At 39.3% G+C, this 19,887-nt stretch overlaps 3 protein-coding genes across 4 annotated transcripts; 1 reads left to right on the top strand and 2 right to left on the bottom strand.

The window, feature by feature from the left end:
- Positions 1 to 325: 325 nt before the first annotated feature.
- LOC112842497 (low affinity immunoglobulin gamma Fc region receptor II-like) lies at positions 326 to 3,393 on the bottom strand. Its single transcript, XM_025899184.1, has 5 exons — positions 3,293 to 3,393; positions 3,173 to 3,208; positions 1,674 to 1,937; positions 1,349 to 1,594; positions 326 to 901 (listed from the first exon to the last, which is right to left on the bottom strand). The coding sequence occupies exons 1-5, from the start codon at positions 3,321 to 3,323 to the stop codon at positions 783 to 785; spliced, it is 696 nt and encodes a 231-aa protein (XP_025754969.1). The 5' UTR covers positions 3,324 to 3,393; the 3' UTR covers positions 326 to 782.
- A 2,795-nt stretch (positions 3,394 to 6,188) lies between these two features.
- Positions 6,189 to 10,400, top strand: LOC102076702 (CD276 antigen homolog). The gene is made up of 5 exons (XM_005452417.4): positions 6,189 to 6,361; positions 7,287 to 7,411; positions 7,592 to 7,653; positions 8,097 to 8,435; positions 8,535 to 10,400. The coding sequence occupies exons 2-5, from the start codon at positions 7,353 to 7,355 to the stop codon at positions 8,696 to 8,698; spliced, it is 624 nt and encodes a 207-aa protein (XP_005452474.1). The 5' UTR covers positions 6,189 to 6,361; positions 7,287 to 7,352; the 3' UTR covers positions 8,699 to 10,400.
- Positions 10,401 to 12,426: 2,026 nt separating this feature from the next.
- On the bottom strand, positions 12,427 to 19,041 carry LOC100695925 (low affinity immunoglobulin gamma Fc region receptor II). 2 transcript variants are annotated; one of them, XM_003446620.5, is made up of 6 exons: positions 18,909 to 19,041; positions 18,803 to 18,838; positions 15,149 to 15,412; positions 14,824 to 15,069; positions 14,105 to 14,245; positions 12,427 to 13,503 (listed from the first exon to the last, which is right to left on the bottom strand). In XM_003446620.5, exons 1-6 carry the CDS (start codon positions 18,937 to 18,939, stop codon positions 13,421 to 13,423), a joined length of 801 nt encoding a protein of 266 aa, XP_003446668.2. In that variant the 5' UTR covers positions 18,940 to 19,041; the 3' UTR covers positions 12,427 to 13,420. The 2 variants fall into 2 exon arrangements, with proteins under 2 accessions (XP_003446668.2, XP_005452473.1); XM_005452416.4 differs by having other exon boundaries at positions 14,105 to 14,371; positions 18,909 to 19,040.
- Between the last annotated feature and the right edge of the window lie 846 nt (positions 19,042 to 19,887).

Raw genomic sequence — 19,887 nt, 5'->3', positions numbered from 1 at the left:
TTAAGCTGAAATGACTACCCAGTATTCTCTACTGTTAGCTGGCTGCCCACCTACAATGGAGGCCAGTCAAACTGCATTAGAAAGAAAATATGAACATGGAGCTATTAACAAGTCACAATCATAATGTGCAGTGTTTGCGTTGCGAAAAAGAAAAAAATCGGTATATTTATTTCTTTTCCTCTTTGTTTAAGGCAGCTTTCTTCTGATTGGATGCCCCTCATAAACAGAAGATTTGAACAGTTGGCTGGTGGAGCTAATAGAAAGTGTTGATCCTGAGATCATCATATTAGGGATATCCACTCTCACTGACATCATAGAGAGCTGAAAAGTTTGTTTTTTGTATGGAGGACCAAAACTGGCAAAATAAATAAGGAAACAAATGACAAAAAATTTCAATTTGAAGTAGTAAAAATAAACATATGAGGAAGGCACATGTGCAGCTGCATACTAAAGCAGAAATGAAATGTGTCATGGTTCAGATTTCTTCTGATTTTTCCTTATGTCCTTGTGTATTGCCTCTTCCTTATTTTTTTGCCTCTTGTCTGCCTTCACGTGGTGTGTCCATCATGCTGACTGCTTACCTGTACATGACCCCTGGCTATTTTCAATAAAGATTTCTACTCTCTTGTGATTTTTATTTTATTTTACATATGAACAGTATCTATAAGACAGAAAAAAGAAAAGTACAACAGATACAATGATCAGCTGAGTATCTGACAGTGAATGTTACCTGAGGGTCTTTGTCGATGTAACAACAACATAAGGACGGTGGAGATAAAATATCAACAGAACACCATCAGGTGGAAGACCGGGGTCGCTACAAGTGGCAGGTGAGCTAAGACAGGGGGCGGAGCTGAATCTGTAGGCTGAGCAGTGGATGGGATCAGCGTAGTCAGTGGGGCTAAGATAGAAAGTAGAACTGAGGTAAGAAACATGGTTGATATAGTGAGCGGGGTTAGGTATAGAGAAAGGCACCTTTTGAGTGAATCATGGATGAAATCATAGATGGTATAAAAGACACAGAACACAGCTTTCAGGTCTCGTCTGAAAAGTGAAGCTGACGCAGAAGTGCCTTTAATCTGCAGTCTTTCCAGTGGCCACCAGGGGCAACTCTCGTGGTTGCAAAAAAACCCCTCTGGAGGGTGTAGTAGAAGTCTATGGGAAACTCAGCACCTTCCCAAATACTTTATTGGGTAGTTTCACATTAAACTGAATAAATCAGAAGTCTTTAGCCAATTAGTGTGCAGTCTGTGGTTTCACCTTCCAGGTGTAACACCTGGTTTGAAAAAACAAAACAGGACTTTGGGTGAAAAAATTTGAAATAAATGTTGATCATACTGAAAATTACCTGTGACAGTGATCCAGCTGGGTGGAGACTCTCCATGATGACTAATGTGACATTTGTAGAGGCCTTCATCAGACATGGAAACACGAGGAATGGTCATGTGACCTGTCAACTCAGTCCCAATGAAGGAGCCATCTTTATAGAAAGCAGCTGGGAGGTTTGAATGTGTGGATTTTGCTTTACAGAGGAGCGTGATGCTGTCTCCCTCCATCACAGGAAGCACAGGACTCTGCAGGATCACTGGGCCACCTCAACACAGACACAAACTACAGCATTTCATCCACTGACACACAGCTTCATCAACACTAACTACACACAATCTTCTTACCAGTCACAGTGATGTTGACAGTGTTACTGGTTATTCCCTCTCCGCACTCACACCAGTAAACACCACTGTCCCTTCTGAAGATGTAGGTGATGGTACATGAAGAACCGACTTGTTTTCCCCACCCATCTCCACACCGACTCCTCTGTCGTTTGGACGTGTTCCTCCTCACAGTCCATCCAGCAGGGCCGTCCTCCCCCTCACAGCTCACAGACAAAAAGTCACCTTCAAACAGCTGAGAGCTGCTGGGGCTCACAGTCAGTCGAGCTGTGGGGAAGAGTGAGAGACAGCATCTGCTTTTTTTCTAACGTCTAGCAGAGGGCGACTTGACTTTGGTAGTATAGAGGTCTGGGGGACATTGGCCCTCCGCCCTCTATGATTTCACTAAACACTTTCCTGATGAGGTTATAGTTTCAGTTGCTATTTTAGAGGCTTATTGAACACAAGATAAAGTTCAGTTTGTAACTTATGCCCAGTTAAAAAAAGGATAAACTAGAACATTGCAAGCACAGAGATGATGGGTGAAAACACTCAGCACTTTTGCACTGTCAGGAAAAATAATTGAAAAAAAAATTAAATCACCTTTTTTTTGCAGTGTAAATCATAATAATATAATATTTTAATTCTTTTGAACACAATTATTGTATAATAGAAACATAATAGGCCAGATTGATGCCTCTGTCAGTGCGCCCCAGGGTGACTGTGGCCATCACCAGTGTGTGAATGTGTGCGTGAATGGGTGAATGACTGGATATGTAAAGCGCTTTGGGGTCCTTAGGGACCATAAAAGCGCTATATAAATACAGGCCATTTACCATTTACCATTTCAGTTTCCATATCTACATGTAAAATGATGAATCTGTTGTGGAATTTTATTTTTATCATCATGTTTATGCAATCATTTTCATATTTGCTGTAAGATGCACAGCACAAAGGGTGCATGGTTAGCACAGGATGTTTGGTACGTTGAGAGATGGCCAGCTTCACATGAACAAACTCGCTATTACAGGAAATGTCACCTGTGACCTGAAAGGTGCTTGAACAGAATATTGTTACATGAGCAACACCTCTTACAGCACATATCCAGCTATGATCACTGTGAGTGACATTTAACCATATAATACTGGATCTTTCATGTTTTTGAAGTTTGACTAAATCATCAAACGGTCGAGCTTTCAGCGGGTCATAAATTATGATTATTGTTCTGAAGCCAGTTTCAGCTAATAATAATAACAATAATTAACAATATTGTGGAACACATTGGCGCTTAAAAAGGAAATGACTGCGACTTTTGAGTTAGCAGTAAGTATGATTGTGATGTGGCTCTCAGACTGAAGAAGCACGATTTAGAGCTCTGAAGAATGGTTCGCCCGGTGTTACCCTCTCTGACACATATCTAAATGCCTCTACGCTTTTGTAGATGCTTAGAAAAAATCTAACTGTAAATACTTCATATTTTGATAGACATGTGCCTCTGTAGCTACAACAAAATAAGTACTAACCTTGATTTGTTGTGTGGCACAGCAGTGAGGTCAGATCTAAAGAGACAGGACACTCAGGTTCATTTAAAGTTTCACACACAATAAGACAGATGAAGTACTTTACATCAGAAGCGCACTCACAGAAGAACCACAGTAGAAATGTTTCTGCCATTCTGCTGCATGTTCGTCTCAGAGTGACGCAAGCAAAGCTCTACGCCCACCTCACTGAGGACCTGATGTAGTTTCCTCTTCTTTGAATATTAACTGTTATGTTTCCTATAAGAGAAAAACGAAAGATTTTGTTTGTATGTTTCCACACATACTAAAAAGATGGTCATCAGCAGGTGTTAAAATTAGGTAAAAACAACCTCAGATGAACAACAAAACATTTGGTTTGGGGTTTTGGCCCATTCTTTGCAGCTTTGCTTCATTTCATTGAGATTTGCAGACTTTCATTTATGCACAGCTCTCTGAAGTTCCCAGAGAGGGAGACAAACACAAAGAAACAAAAGAAAAAAGCAAACCCATAAAAGAGATCAAAACTCAACAAACATTGAAGAAACCTGTATCCCATGTTTCAATCGGGTTGAGGTCTGGACTTTGACTGGATCGCTGCAGCACTTTGATTCTCTTTAAGCTCTTTTTATGGAGATTTGCTGCTGTGCTTTGGATCATTGTCCTGTTTCATGACCTGTTTTGGTCAAGCTCTAGCTGTCAGGCAGATGGCCTCATATTTGACTGTAGAATACTTTGGTGTGCAGAGATGTTCATGGTCATCTCAGTGACTGCAAGGTGCCCAAATCACCAGCCCTCCACCACCGTGCTGGCAGCTGGCAGGAGATGTTTGTGCTGCAATGCTGTGATGGTGTGTATTGCAGCCAAACGTTTCCACTTTGGTCTCGTCTGTCCAAAGCACATTGTTCCAGAGGTCCTGAGTTTTGTTCAGAAGCAACTTTGCAAACTGTGCTGTTATGCTTGTTTTAAAGAGACGGGGGGGGGGGGGGTGTTGGTTTTTTTGTTTGGGGTTTTTTTTGGGGGGGGGGTCATTCTTTGAGCTGTTTGATGTGATGAATTTTTCTGAAAAAAAACTGTTTTGTACTAGCCTGTAAATGTGTTTATTCTGCCACAAATTTGGTCATTTTAACATGGGGGTCTATGGGGATTGACTCATGGGCAATAAGAGAAACTGCAGTTTTTGGCTCCTGCCAAATGATTAATATTTAAGGCCATCATTGTCAGCATTTGTCAACCGCAAACTTACTCAGCTGTTTTTTTCTTTATATTGTTGCCACACTATAGCAAAGTATGCCAGGCTAAGAGTAGTAAAAAGGACTTTAAATCCCAGTATTTTTGTCGAGGCTGTACATTGGTAAAACTAACATGGGTGCCAGAGACCTCTGTGACAACTCCTGCACCACCAGAGTGGCATACTATAAGTGGCTAGCAATATATAAACCTAAAACCCCGCCAGAGATGACTAGTATCATGAAGGTTGTTATCAGCTTTCTCTGTTACCCCTTTCTGATAAATCAGAGACATTATCAGATGAATGGGAGAGACCTCTATAAAGAATATAAAGACAAGAGTATAATCCTGCATGCAATCATTAATCATGGGAAATAAAGATCATCAAAGCACAAAAGAATATTATCTTGAGTTATATTTATTTCACAGCTGCTCGTTCGAGCTCTGAAGCCTTTGATACATTTGAACATTAAATGTTAGTCAACGTTCAGGTCTGATTCTGTCCCGTAGCTTCATAAAGTAGACAAAGGAAATCACTGCAGCTTGTCAACAGATCAAAGTGAACTTTTATTTTTATTGAGTGATATTGTTGCTGATAATTAGCCTGCAGACTGATCTGTTTTCTAGTGGCTGCAGTTCCAATAGAGTAAATGAATGTGAATGCACGCAAATTCCATTCATTGCTGGGTGTTGTGTTTCATATCTAAAGAGTGAACATCTAGGCTTATATAATACAAAGTGTTGTCTGACAGTCCCTGCTTGGGTGTTTGCCATGCATTCTCTGGACACATACAAAAAGCAGCAGAAGTCATTGGATAGTTTATAAACACTGATGGGTTAGATGTGGTAAATCACATAGATTAGATATTATATAGGAAATATATCAAAGTTTGCAAAGATTATGAAATGGGGATGTAAATGTTGGATTTTTGGGTTCCTGTATATGTGGAAGGAAATGAGGATTTGCACATATTGCCAAAACAGTCAGTGAAATCACAATCATTTAATTTACAGATACCATTAGGCAAAGCTGAACTTAAACCTAAGGAATATGGCAGGAGCGCTGAGACATCAATGATACAGGAAATCTATACAACATTCCAAAACATGTTGATTTTGGGCGGGCAGGAGTGGAAAAGAAGAAATCTCTCTTCTTGGGCTACGACACACATGTTAATATCGCACTCCAGCTGATAGGATAGGTAAGCACCCAAGGGAACCTGAATTTGTTCATGTAGTGACTGCTCGCCAGAAAATGATCGCCAGTCTTTAAACTGTTGATATCATGAATTATATCAAGTAATTTAGGGACCGAAAGAGCATTCCGGTAATAAGGTAGAAGCTGCAACATGTGTTGGCATTTATCCAGGTAAAGAAAGAGTTTCCCGAGGGGGCAGCCGAAATTGCAACAAATATAACATCACAGTTTCTAAAAATATTTTAAGTGACTAAAAATGACTTGACTTATTATTTGGATGTAGAACACAGTGTCGGTACAATAATGATGAGTTATAAATATACTCGCAAAACAGGTGATTTCTGCCAAAATAAGGGAAGATATTGGAATTTAAGAAAAAAAGCAACAACAACAACAACAACAAAAACACAGAGAGACATCAAGAAACACCGCGAACGTTCCAGCAGGTGGGTTGCCACCTCTCGGCTGCTTTGCTAATCACCAATGACTGTAGAAAACGTCACCAACACGTATGATTGAGTACGAGCCAATGACGTACGAGCCCAAAGAGCGCGCGTACTCCACTGACCAATCATCACGTCCCTATGGCCGCGTCCACGTCCCCCCTATGAAGGGGGACTGTAGAAAACAGTCAATGGGTGAAACCAACTCGGTGATGCAACCTGAGCCCGGAGTGTCATCACTCGGGTTGGAGGTGGTCTGTGTGGCCGGTTCTTCTCCTGTATTTATTGAAGGACTCCGGGATCTTGGATCTGCACTGAAGAGTAGTAAGTTCTAGCAGCCAGTTGCGTAGTCTGCTAGTTTTAGCTTAAACAGACCCCGTATGAGGGCAGGAATCCTGCCTTTGGGTAGTATTTTTCTAACACCGGTAACAGCTGACTGTGCCAGCGACACTAAGACACGTTAGCTCGCCTGACCTGACCGGCTGAAGCGAGCCAAGATGCTAACTTATATTAAGCGGTGTCGATTTCCGCAACTGTACAAAGAAAACGTGCACTCATTATGTGCTGTGTAAATCAAAGAGTACACGCCGCGTATTAATGTGCTGTGACAGTGGCTCTGTCCTTTCTGTGTGACGCAGTTCGTAGCCTCGTTTAAAGTCAGACTGTGACAGGTTTGTAACTGACTGCACCGAGCAGTGTTTGTGTTGACGAGCCGGAGAGTTTGTAGCACAGATCATTTATCAAAGACTGGCAGTAATCACTGCTAAATCACTACGAGTGGCTTACTGTGACTCACCAATGTCATTATATTAGGAACTGTGTACAGATGCTGAGCGTTTTCTTGAATGTCATTTTGTGATGTGTTGCCTGCTGATTTTGGCATTATGGACATTCACTCGGCATCACAGCAGACTTTACTTGCCAAATCTATCAAATTTAATGAGTTTGGGATGAGCTGGTATGAAGCACAGAGTAATGTGAGCTCCATCATTTAAACTTCCTGCTTCCCTCCCTTCACTGTTAACGGGTATAACATCTGAGGACAGGTCTGAGTCTTTAATTACAAACCAGGCAAGTAGCCAAGAAGAAGGAGTTTAACATTGTACTACTGCCAAAAAAATAGAAAACGGACAAATCAGCTGTTTTACTCATTTGGAAGACACTCTGATTTTTCATTGTTTTGTCTCCTGAAAACCGCGGGTATTTTTATTATTTTACATGAAACCGTTTTTTCTCTTATTTCCTGCAGTCTGACACTTGTGCCCATGCTCCATTTCCACACTTCAGCTGCCAATAGCCACTCAAGAGGAAGAAGATGATTTTCACAGGCGGTTTAATTCTGTCACCACAAAGATCGTGCAAAAACCTCTCGAAGTAAGTTATTTATTGTGATAGACTTAGTATTAGAGTTGTCATATGTCTGAAAATTTTTAAAACTGTTAGTTTGAAAGTTCTTTTGTGGCAGAATAAACCAGCTTTTCTAGCGAATAACTTTACCCAGGAAACACTTTGTGATTTAAAGGATTTATCCCTTTGTCTTTATTGTTTCTTCAGGATGTGTCTTCAAATCTGCATATGGCTTTTTTTGGCGCTCACTCCGATAGTTGACGCTCTGGGTAAGTACAGTAGGTGTTGTTGAAAAGTTTGTAAACTACTGTTAAATCTTCGGTTACATTAGATTGCTATAATTGAGAACAAGATTAGTTATAACTGACTTTATTAATAGGTTATAAAGTCATTTCTTCCTTCACCCTCATATTCCTCACACCTCTCTTCTTCTCTCACTCATTCCCTGCTATGGCTGTGCGATATTATGATATGTATCGATTGATATAATCAACTTTTACTGCACTACAAACTTCTTAAGGTATGTTTTAAAAGAAGAAAACAACATTCATATATGAAAAATATCATACTATTCCCTTAAAAGTAAATAGTGGCTAAACAGTGAGCTGCCTTGGTGGAGGTTTGCGCTCTTGGAGTACTTCTTGTTTAGTACATGCATATCTGATGTATATTTTTATTCTTAAACCTCTGTCTTGTTTCCTCTCTCCTTCAGACTACAAAAACATCATATCTTCACTTGGCCAGCAGGTCATTCTGCCATGTAATGCTCCTGAAAATATGGAAGTCCTCGCCATGCAGTGGTCCAGACGTGGCCTGGAAGAATACGTGCTGCACTATCGTGATGACCAACTTGATCCAGATGGCCAGGATCCGTCTTATATGGGCCGGGTAAACCTGACCAATACCCACATGCAGAATGGAAATCTCTCAATGATACTGATGAACATGACGACTGCTGACATTGGAACATACGAGTGTATAGCCTTCCAGAGAAGATCAGGGATGGGCCGTGTAGTCCTCAGCATCATAAACCTGAATGCCAGTCAGTCAGGTGAGTTTGTGTTCATGTCAAATGATGACACTTTAAAAGAGTTTTCACCTCCCTGACTGCTGACAATTCACACCAATGCATTTTTTTTTTTCTCGACAGATGAAGGAAGCAGGGATGAAGTCAGCAGTGGCGCAGCTACAGGAAGAAACCATCTTGGTCTCATTGTGTCACTGTCAGTTATTGCAGGGATCATTCTGGTGGTTGGTATTCTCTATATTGGGTACCAAAGATGCAATGGATCCTTAGCTTCCACCCCAATATGAAATGACATCAACATCTCAACATGTCTAAATTAGAAAGACCCTCAAATTTATTCCAAACATCTAAAACTTAAAATGACAGTTAAAAGCTGAGGTGGGATTTTTAAGAGATTTCTATGCACTATTTACCACTAAGAGCGCTGTGGAGCCCATCGAGAATGAAACTTCAACTTTGGTTAAAAAAAAATTAGCGAAAGAATTTATATTTCATAACGAAGTCGACAGAGCAAACATTATGGCGCGCAACAAGTTCATGCACCAAATTTGGAACGAGTCCAAATTAAGTTTCTTTCAAAGCTTTACTTCAAAATATGAACTTAACAAGTCATACACTAAATGTGTAAACCTTGTGCAAAAGTATTTATTATAATGCACTGAAACGTTTTCTTATTTATTTATTCATTTGGTTTTTAGTATAAAGGTGCTTTTAAAACTCCTAAATGAAAAAAAGACACAATTTTGTGTGTTTTACATCCAAGCACAACTTTCCTGAAAAGAGAAATTTTTTTTATTGAAGTTACTTTCTGCCAGTATAATGTTTTCATGTTTGTAGATCCATTTTGTCTTTAGGTTGTTCTAGTTGCCAAAAAACAACACTGTTGTGGTGCTAAGAGGGAAAAGTCCTGTAAATTGTTTAGTAAAATTTAGATTATGAGGGACTTTTGCTGCCACCGTCTTGGTGTTTTCAAACTGGACATGACAACGAGGGATGGATCTCTCTGAGAAACCGAGTTTACTTACAGGGTACCCACATGCTTAAGTATTACCCTGCTTCATCTCCCTTATGACTCTCATGGGGATCATGTTTTACAAAGTGAGCATCATGTTTATTTCATAAGACTAGAAAACGGTGACTGACAGCATGAACTCGTCTGGGAGATGTTTACAGAGTTCACAAAGTAAGTTGCCAGTCGCCCCCAAGCTGTTCAAGTATTTAAGCATTACTGTATTTTCACTAAAGCACTGCATTATACTGAATAATAGAAGCCTTTAAGATTGAGTAGCATTCCAGATATAGTTATGTATTTTGTGATAAATACTGTATGGTAGACAATGTTCCCATTAAGCATTAGGGCACTTTATTAGATACTTTATCAAGGTGTTGAAAGTTGAATGTGAAGGATCATAGTCACCAGCTACCAGCTGCTTATCACTAAAGGAAAGAAAAGTGATTCACGCCTTATGTTTTTATCTTCTGTCGTTTTCTGCTTCATGGCCCGATTACAGTGAATTTATGGGACCATATTGTATGTTTTTTGTGACTCATGAAGAAATGCATTAGGCACATACAGAGTATACATTTTTGTAGCAATAATAACTGGCCTTTAACTGTTGAAATGGATGTTTTCAGGTACATGATCACATGATGACAGTCTCATGTCTTTCAATGTGCTTTCCTATGTTACACTATTTAACATTGTTTTGTTTTTGTTTTTAATTCCTTGGTCCAAAAATGTTTGGGTTTAGTATTTCACAAAGGACAAAGCATCCATACTTTTTACTGTGATGATGACATGATGACCACTAAAGCCTTGAAACAAACTTTGAATATTTGTTCTTACTTTGTGAGTCTCTATATTGCTATGAACTGTGCTTTTTTTTTTTACAAAGGAACATTCCAAGTGCCTTCCTTTGTTTTGTGTGTTCTGTACATGCTCTGTACAATCATGACCCTGAGACCAATAAAGATCTATTTATTCTTTCACTTGAGTGTGCCGCTCTTGTTGACTCTTTATGGTTCACGTAAAGATAATGTAGAGCAGAATTAGCGTTTTATTTTTTTATTAGTTTACATTTGTGTTTCCTCTTTAAATTTTTGCTTTCAGTTCAAAGTTCCAGAGCATTTTTACTTGTTTCACTTTATCTTTAAATGTTTAGCTTTCAGTTAGTTTCAGTGTCTGTTTTAGTTTTTAATTGAGTATATGAGGACTGTCAAATGGAAGATCTAATTTCAGGATAGGTGTGACGATACACATATATACCAACCTCCTAATGATAAAATGGATCACGTTGATTTAAAAAAAAAAAAAAGTTAAGGACATTTTCTATATATTTAGTTTTGCTAGCATACATTCATTAGATCTTTTTAAGACATGGTTTGATTTTGCATTTGACTTTAGTTCATAGTTAAGAATTATCTTAATCTGTAGACTTGCTAATACGGAGTTTATATTTACAATATCCTCAAAATATCTGTTAACAGCAGATTTAAGTATTTTTTTTATTTTTCATTAGTTTCTCTTTTTATTTAGTTTCCAGGTTAAGTTTAGTTTCAGGTAGTTTCCAGAATGGCTTTACTTGACTATTTTTCAACCCATCAATTCTTTATATCTTGCTTGGAAAAATGGGAAATTCAGCAGGTGCAGCAATGCTTGAAAGTAAATAATTGATATGAAAACCTTTATTCTTCAGCACAGTCTGAACTCTCTGAGATAGCTTTCTGTCATTTCTTTAAGTATCTCCAGGAATAGTTCTCCAGGTTCTTGAAGGACATTCCAAGCTCCTCTTTGGATGTTTCTGTTCAGTTCTCTGTCAGGATGATCCCACACTGCTTCAGTAATGCTGAGGTCCAGGCTCTGGGGAGGACAATCCACTGCACTGGCTGTGTGCCTGGGATCATTGTGAAGCTGCTGCCATTCAGATATTTTCCAGATGATATTTCATGGTGAATGAAAAACTAATGAGACTTTTCTAGGTTTATAATTCCATCAGTTCTGACAAGACCTCTAACAGCACCATGTTTAACAGATGGCTGTATACCCTCAGTGTTGTACCTCTCCTGACCTCCCCTGTACATATTGACAATAATGCAAACTAAAAGTTTCAAGTTTTGATTTGTGTTACCATTTATTTGAAGTCCAGTTCTTGTGTAATTTGGCATACCTCAGCCTGTGGCATCTATCGGACAATCTACACCACGCGCACAATTATTATGCAAGTTGTATTCTTGAGGATTAACTTTAATATGGAACAAAACCTGTGTTCTTACTCAATGCAAAATGTTAATAAACCGGAATGTTTGGCAAAGGAAATGTTAGTCTGGACATCCTCAGGGGGAAGCACATGTGTGCACAATTATTGGGAAATTAAAATGAATAGCTTAGCTATTTCAAGAGTGCTGAAAAGTCCTTCTGAAAGACTTTTTGCAATTTTTTTTTTAACCAGTGTCTGTTACGTGGGGCCAAGAGTGATGAACACCTCATATAGAGGTGTTCATCACTCCTGGTCACGCCTTTATTCCTTAAATACATATCATCTGAGAATGCGTAAATCCAACAACTATTACAGTTTATGTAGCTTGGAATTGGAAAATATGCATAGAAATACTGATGAGGTCAAAATACTCACTTGCCTAATAATGGGGCACATAGTGTTTTTCCCCAAGCTCACCGATGATCACGAGCTCGAGGTAGTGACCAAAGGAATGAGATTATTTCTGTTTGCTGGCCTGGAAACCCCTCGGTGTTCCCCTGAGTAAGCTAGAGGAGGTGGCTCGGGAGACGGAGGTCTGGGCTTCTCTGCCGTTGCTCCCGGGATAGATAATTATGAACATAGGCAAAATACAATCTGATGAATGATTGTATTTAAAATGGTCACATTTTTTTCTTACCTGCCGTAAGGAAGCACAGGAGTGTGCTTTTAACAAGTTTTCTTTATGGCAGGCTCAACTCAGTCAGTTTCAGAGTATTTTTTTGTTCATCGAAGGGCAAAAATTCAGTCCCCCAGCCAAGTTTGAGCCACAAAAAAGCAAGTTTAATTCAACTGAAAAAAGATGACTTATTGTAATATATAAATTTGTAGGAGTTTGTAACAGAAGAAAAGTGCTTCATACATGTGAAACATTTTTCCCTGCAGCTTAATTTAGCCATTTTTTTTTTCATTAGAAAATCAAAACACAGCACAGAAGTTGGAAATGTTCAACAGGAACAGGTGTTTAAATACTCACTGAGCGGCACGACCCTGATCTATGTGACTGGCAGCAACAATAAGAGCTGTTCAGAGTGTCCACAGACTGAGGAAAGGTGCTTCAGTGGTTCCTTTAGTGCTTCATGGCACTCATGGCATTTCCTGACGTAGTCATGATCTTTCAATCTGTTGAAAAATGTTTTCCTTAAACCTGCATTCTTTCTGAAGGCCACTAGGGGGAGACTACATTGCGAAATGACTTTTGCTCCTATAGAAGTCTGTCACCTCTGACACAGGCTCTGACTCTCTGATCATCTGTTTTCTTATGTGTTTTGGTTTTTGTTCGACAGGAAAGAGCAAACGACAGGTGCATGTTCTTCATACACTGATGGAGACAAATGAGGATTTATTTATACCCTGAGCCCAAATGTTCAGGACATGAGGAAAAGGTTCCTGGTGCAGAGAAGAGGGACCAAGCAATCCACCCTTGTTTTCTAAAGTGGAATTCTCACCACAGATGGACAGATACTTCTCAAAAACTGGTGCACCCACCATCAGATAAAAAAACACCAGTAAAAGTAATCTTTTATAGTCTCACATACAGTGTTTTTAAATGTTTCTTTCTATCATTTGTACAATCACTGGCAGCAGTCTTTGGTAATAAGCTGTGCCGGCAGATATGAATATGCAGTAAAAAAAACTGCACTTTGTTTACCTCCAACATTATACATGACTTTGTGTTGCCATAAAATATCAGATCTATTTAATTTAATATTTATTACTTTTACATGACAAAAATATTTCTCTGTTCTGTGCAGTTTAGAAATGATGCTCGATGGTGACCTCCATGACGTCAAAGTCCTCAGTCAATTTCTGCTCAGGGTAGGGGTGTGGTGCTGTTGCTATGAAGACAAAGAGTTCAGGTCCAGTCATAATCAGGTAATAATAAGTGAGAAAAAACAATCAGAATTTAAGGGGACCTATTTCCACATCTGCATTTTTCTTCTAAGGCCCTTCTAAAGTTGCTTTGCATGATTTACACTTCAAAATAATCAACAGCTTCACCTGTGCTCAATTTGTCTGACTTACACCTGAGAATTAGATTGATAGATCAGATTGTCTTTGTTCTTACAGTATCTCGGATTTTGAGGCTCTCCCGGCATTCCCAGTGTGTTAGCTAGTTTCAGTGTTTCCATGTATGATCCCATGCTTGTTTCTCAGTTTGTTTTCTTTTTACTAACTATGCGGTCTGCCTACCTGTGCCAAACTGCTTCCAATTTTTAAATAAAGATTTAGATTTTGTATTGTTTTTAACAGGTCTTCTCTGTCCTGTGTTTGTGTCCCCTCTTCATTACTTGTTCTAACTTTGGCAGTTTCAGGCCTCTAATAGTCTTTATATATGGCAAAGTCCACCACTGTAGCTGCATGTGTACAGTTATGACAGAAAATAAACAAAAACACAACAGATCCCCTTTAGATTGATCATCTGACAGTGAACGTTACCTGAGGGTCTTTGTCGATATAAAGACACCATTAGGACAGTTGTGATGACATATGGACAGAACACCACCAGGTGGCAGACCACTCTCAAGACAAGTGATAGGTGAATGGAGACAGTGGGTGGAGCCGAATCAGTAGGCAGAGCTGTGGCAGAAGGAGATGCCATGGCAGTGGATTGGATCGGTGTGGTCATTAGGGTTGAGACAGAAAGCAAAGTTGATGTAGAGGGTGGGGATAATGTGGAAGGCGGAGCTGTAGTTGTTGGTTTACCTGTAAAGAGAATGGCACTGTTCAGGTGATTCATGGATGAAATCTTAGATGGTAATCTTAGATGGACGCAACTTTCAGATCTCGTCTGAAAAGTGACGCTAACGGAGAAGTGCCTTTAATCTGCATTCTTTCCAGTGGCCACCAGGGGGCAACTCCTGTGGTAGCAGAAAAAAAACCTTTGGATGGTGTAGAGGTCTATGGGAAACTCAGCTTCCTCACTAAGCACCTTCCTGATTACTTTACTGAGTAGTTTCAGGTTAAACAGAACACATTAGAAGTCTTTAGCCAGTTAAAGTATTTGGTTGGATCCGACCTGCAGGTTTGAAAACACCAAAGTGGTGATAGCTAAAAAGCTTGAGGTCTCATATTGGGACTTCACTGACTAATGGGTGACCTCGTGCTATCTATGTCCATCTATGGATGAAATAAATGTTGATCATACTGAAAATTACCTGTGACAGTGATCCAGCTGGGTGGAGACTCTCCATGATGACTGATGTGACATTTGTAGAGGCCTTCATCAGACATGGAAACATCAGGAATGGTCATGTGACCTGTCGACTCAGTCCTGATGACGGAGCCATCTTTATAGAAAGCAGCTGGGAGGTTTGAATGTGTGGACTTTGCTTTACAGAGCAGCGTGATGGTCTCTCCCTCCATCACAGGAAGCACAGGACTCTGCAGGATCACTGGGCCACCTCAACACAGACACAAACTACAGCATTTCATCCACTGACACACAGCTTCATCAACACTAACTACACACAATCTTCTTACCAGTCACAGTGATGTTGACGGTGTTACTGGTTATTCCCTCTCTGCACTCACACCAGTAAACACCACTGTCCCTTTTGAAGATGTAGGTGATGGTACAAGAAGAACCGACTTGTTTTCCCCACCCATCTCCACACCGACTCCTCTGTCGTTTGGGCGTGTTCCTCTTCACAGTCCATCCAGCAGCGCTGTCCTCCCCCTCACAGCTCAGAGACAAACGGTCACCTTCAAACAGCTGAGAGCTGCTGGGGCTCACAGTCAGACGAGCTGTGGGGAAGATATGAATTATGCACATTTACAAAACCCTGAGGCAGCCATCAGATTGTCTCTGAGAATTACAGTGAAACAATTAATGCACACAGAACCATCTGCAAACACCAACATTTAAGTTTGGAAGGTGTTTTTTAAGGGCAGTAGTTGTTTGGGATCACTCCCATTTATCCAGGTTTATCTAGGGTATGGTTAAGCTCCACCACAGTTATTCAGGATTAGATTACATTAGATTACATTAGGTTAGATTGGAATTTCTTATCTCCCTTGGGAAATGTCTCGGAATCTCATCATATGAGATAACACACATACAAACGCTCATTCACAATTTCATCTGTTACTACTCAGTCATTTAATTGATAAAAGGACTTAAGATATTTTGTGCCTATTTAACTATTAATTTGGTAACCTGTAGCTTTTCCTGAGGATAACAGTGTATTATTTTCATTAAGGATTCTCCTCAGTCTCTTCAAATATCTCCTGGAGGAAGTATGCCAATTATCTTTGAATATGATATCTGAACTTGTCAGAACCAAAACATGTAGTAAAGCTATAATGAATAATAGGTTTGTCATAGAGTAGTGCAGCCCTTAGTTTCACAGTTGAAACCTGAGGACATTGTGGGGCATTTCATGGTCTTTATGACTCGGGTGACTGCAGTTATTTGCAGCAGCTTCATAGTGCAGAGTGATTGTTGCTAGAGTTTAAAAAAAATCCACACCAAATGGAATGTCATTGAAGTGGAATCCTTCAGAACGGAGAAATGAAACCGCCAAATGCTGCAGTTCCTTTAATGTCCACCTGAGACTGGCTCCAAAAGTGGGTCAATCACATGTTAAAATGTCCAACTTTAAAGCAGAAATAAACACGTTTACAGCCTGCTACAAAAAATGTCTGGGTTTTTTTTGGTAGTTTCCCTTGTTTTCATAACTCTGTCTTTTATAAATTCTTTTATTTAACTAATCCACTTGGATTTTGTTGACGATTGGCCACGTGTGACACATTAGACTGATAGCTCGATGGTGATATCAGCTGCTATAGATGCCAACGTCTGTATGGCTTTACCTCAGTTAATCAAAGTCACTCAACTGAACCTCTGAAGCATGTTTGAGCTGCTGGCTCTCTATGAAGCATTTAAATTATGTTATCGAGCCTCCTGTGTGGTGCAGAGCGTTGTTTTTCAATTTTGGTAACTGAAGTTGTAGTATTTGTATCGGTATGTTACTTAGTATTAATTAAAACATAAGTGTCTTTGCAGTGTATGCAGGTTTCTAACCAAGCATGCTAGCATTCATTTATCACTCAATTGTCAAGTCTAAATATGTTCACTTCTTATTTGGAATGGGAAAATTTGATACATTTGAGGTTTCAAGAGTCAAGAAACCAATCAGAGACGTTACACTTTTCTATACAGTTTGTGGTGATGGTGAGCAGCAGGTTAGGTCAAGATTCAAGGCGCAGAGAACACCATCTACACAGGATGTTTTCTGAGATGAGAGATGCCCAGTTTCCTTATCTAAATGCTTCAAAATCAGGAAACAGCGTCTGTCATCAAGCTGAACAGGATGTTGTGGGTAAGTGAGCAACAGCTGTTGCAGAAGGTGCAATCGTGGTCACCTTTCTTTCTGCAGGTCAAAAAAGGTTATGTGGTGTTTGATGGTTTGTTGTTATGGAGTCAGTCTGCCAGTCCGTTTATGCAGACATTGTTAAGAAGGCTCTGAAATGCTGGAAAAAAAATAAAATGAGGCAGAATTTCAGAGCCCTCTTAACTAGAAAATATTCATAGTATAAAAGGTAAAATGTTGCAGAGCTTTAGTTATTTTACTACTGAATGACCCACGTTCACATCTAATGTGGCCTTTTTTGTCAAGGCTAATCACTGCTGATGAAAGCTGGGTCTCTAACCACAACCCACCGACCAAACAGTAGCTATAAGTTTAAGTTTGCAGTCGAAGTCCGAAGCTGACGAGTGTGACTCTTTTTTTCAACATTCACGAGGTTGTGTATTATAAACTCGTATCCCAGGGTCATATCATCAGTGAGGAGCTAACCAAACTGAAATGTGGTGACTGTGATCTTGTGCATGCATTTAAGAGGGTTTCTTGGCCACAGCAAAGCATTCAATGCACACCACTGCCCCCCCAGCAGCAGCTCAGCCTCAAAATGAAATTCAAATGAATGTGGAGACAGTACTTTTATGTGTAAATACAAAACTTCAGTATCAACACCACTGGATTTCACAGGAAACAATCATGAAGGGGGCAATTTTCCATCAGGTATTTTTTATTATTACATTGGGCAAAATTGCTGACGCTTTTTTAAATAACTCCTTTTAGCTGGATATCATCTAATGATTTGAGAAATCTGTCTCTAATTACATCTTTTCTTTGCTCAGCTCAACAACCCTTCATCAGATTCACTACAAAACTGTCGGGGTATTTTGTGGATGTGAGTAAGTTCCATTTTGAGTTTGAGGTTATTTGGACGAAAGGTTCCTCTGTTACCGCTGCTTCCTCCACGACAGCTGCTGCCTGCTGTGTCTACATGAAGGGTTATACAAACACACACACAGGCATCTATGGCTGGCTACCTTTGTGAGGACATTTACTCTTATTAATGCTTTGCCAAACCTGTTACCCCTAAAACCAAGTCTTAACCCCTTAAATAGGCCTTTGAAAGAGTGTAAGAGGAAAAAAATCCTTCATCACTTTGAATTCCTAAAATGTAAACTAGTTTGTACAAAGACAACTGGACATGACTGCATTTAGGCGTCTTTGTCTTTGGTTTCCTGTGAATCAGTCACTTCACCAAACCACGATTTAAAAAAAGACATAATCATGCATGCACATTCAGTGAGCATATATCCTTCTAGCTTTACGCTTTTTCAACCAATAATTAATGATTGGTTGTATCTGTGAATTGTAGTTATCAAAACAAGAGTCACACTCACAGTAAGCATATAAACCAAGAGCACCTTGTGGAAGCAACTTTTATGCATTTGATTACATCTTTGTTATGAAGCCTTCATTTTAAAGAATTTAGATTTAGATGCATATCTATATTTATGTCTCTAAATCAGCTTCCACTGACACTGCCACCAGAAATTAGCTTTTATTTGATTTATTTTTATTGTATTAACCTTGATACTTAAACCTTTAGCTTATCTCTGTACCTTTTTCTGCCTCAGCTCAGTTAGTTATGAGCTACATGGAAATAATTTACGGGAAAGCTACGGAGGCCTGTGAAATTATATGTTCTGGTAAGTGAAAGCACATCGTAAAACATTAAGAGGAATGCCATCGTTTGTTTTTTGTACACCATGTTGTATTTAAACATGTAATTGTATAAAGTGTGGTTTCCTGGTAGAATAAAACAAAGTGAACTAACCTTGGTTTGTTGAGCCACACAGCAGGGAGATCAACCCTAAATAGAATAACACTCTGTTAGTTTAAGTCTCACATTAATCTGACAAAAAAATATGTGGTGTACTTACACAGCAGCCACAGTACAGATGTACCCTTCATTCTTTCACTTGGTCATATTTGACTGAGACTTAACAACGACACTTCACTCAGTTTACAGTAAAATGAAACTCGCGTCCCCTCCCTTTGTGGTTTTCTTTAAACTGAGTACAATGAAAGACCCTTTTCCATTCCATAGAAGCAGAGAAATTACGTATTAAGAGACTGGATTGCACCACAACCTTATGTTAACCATCAGCTCTCTCATGGTTTGTGTGTTTTGCGGTTTTCAGTCATTGATTTATATTTTTCAGTATTGGCCTCTGTTTGGGGTTTTGGGTTTCTTCAATGGAAGTCAGTAATAAAGACAAGGCGGGAGTTTTGGCTCAGACAATAATAAAGATCCAAAGCACAGAAAGTATGACAGCTGTAGCTGTAAAACAGTGTCTCATGGGCCCCGGCTTTTTACCCCTCTGGGTTTGTTCAAAATCACTACCCTTTCAGCTTGTTCGTGGCCAAAAGTGGCCACCAACAGATTAGGTCTGTAATTTTTATTATTTTTATGTTTTTTTGCCATTTTTTCTGCATAAAGATTTTAAGTAACTGCAGTTCTTTTCATAAATATAAAATAATTATTACTTTTAAATTTTTAACCCTTTAAACACCAGTTTGTTTGTCCACTGCACCAGCTGGAAGACAACCTCAAATCTCGCAATTTTATATAACTGCATTGCTACTGAAATTTCTTGTATTATTAATAGTAGAGTCTGGGGCATGTAATTGATTCACATCAACATTGATTATAATGCATTGTTATTTTTGTGCTGGGAGAGCAAAAACATAAAAACTCCCTCTCAGCTTGTTCGTGGCCAAAAATGGCCACCCCCTGTTTACGTTTACAAAATGCTATAAAATTCATATATATTAAGAAAAATTTCCACTTTTTTTGACTTGATTTTTTAGATTAGCATCAGTGCTGTTCATAAAAATCAAAATTTCATTCAAATTCAG

The sequence above is a fragment of the Oreochromis niloticus genome, linkage group LG15 (genome assembly GCF_001858045.2).
Source record: "Oreochromis niloticus isolate F11D_XX linkage group LG15, O_niloticus_UMD_NMBU, whole genome shotgun sequence".
In the NCBI taxonomy this organism is placed as follows: domain Eukaryota; kingdom Metazoa; phylum Chordata; class Actinopteri; order Cichliformes; family Cichlidae; genus Oreochromis; species Oreochromis niloticus.
This window is presented reverse-complemented; position numbering and strand designations above follow the sequence as displayed.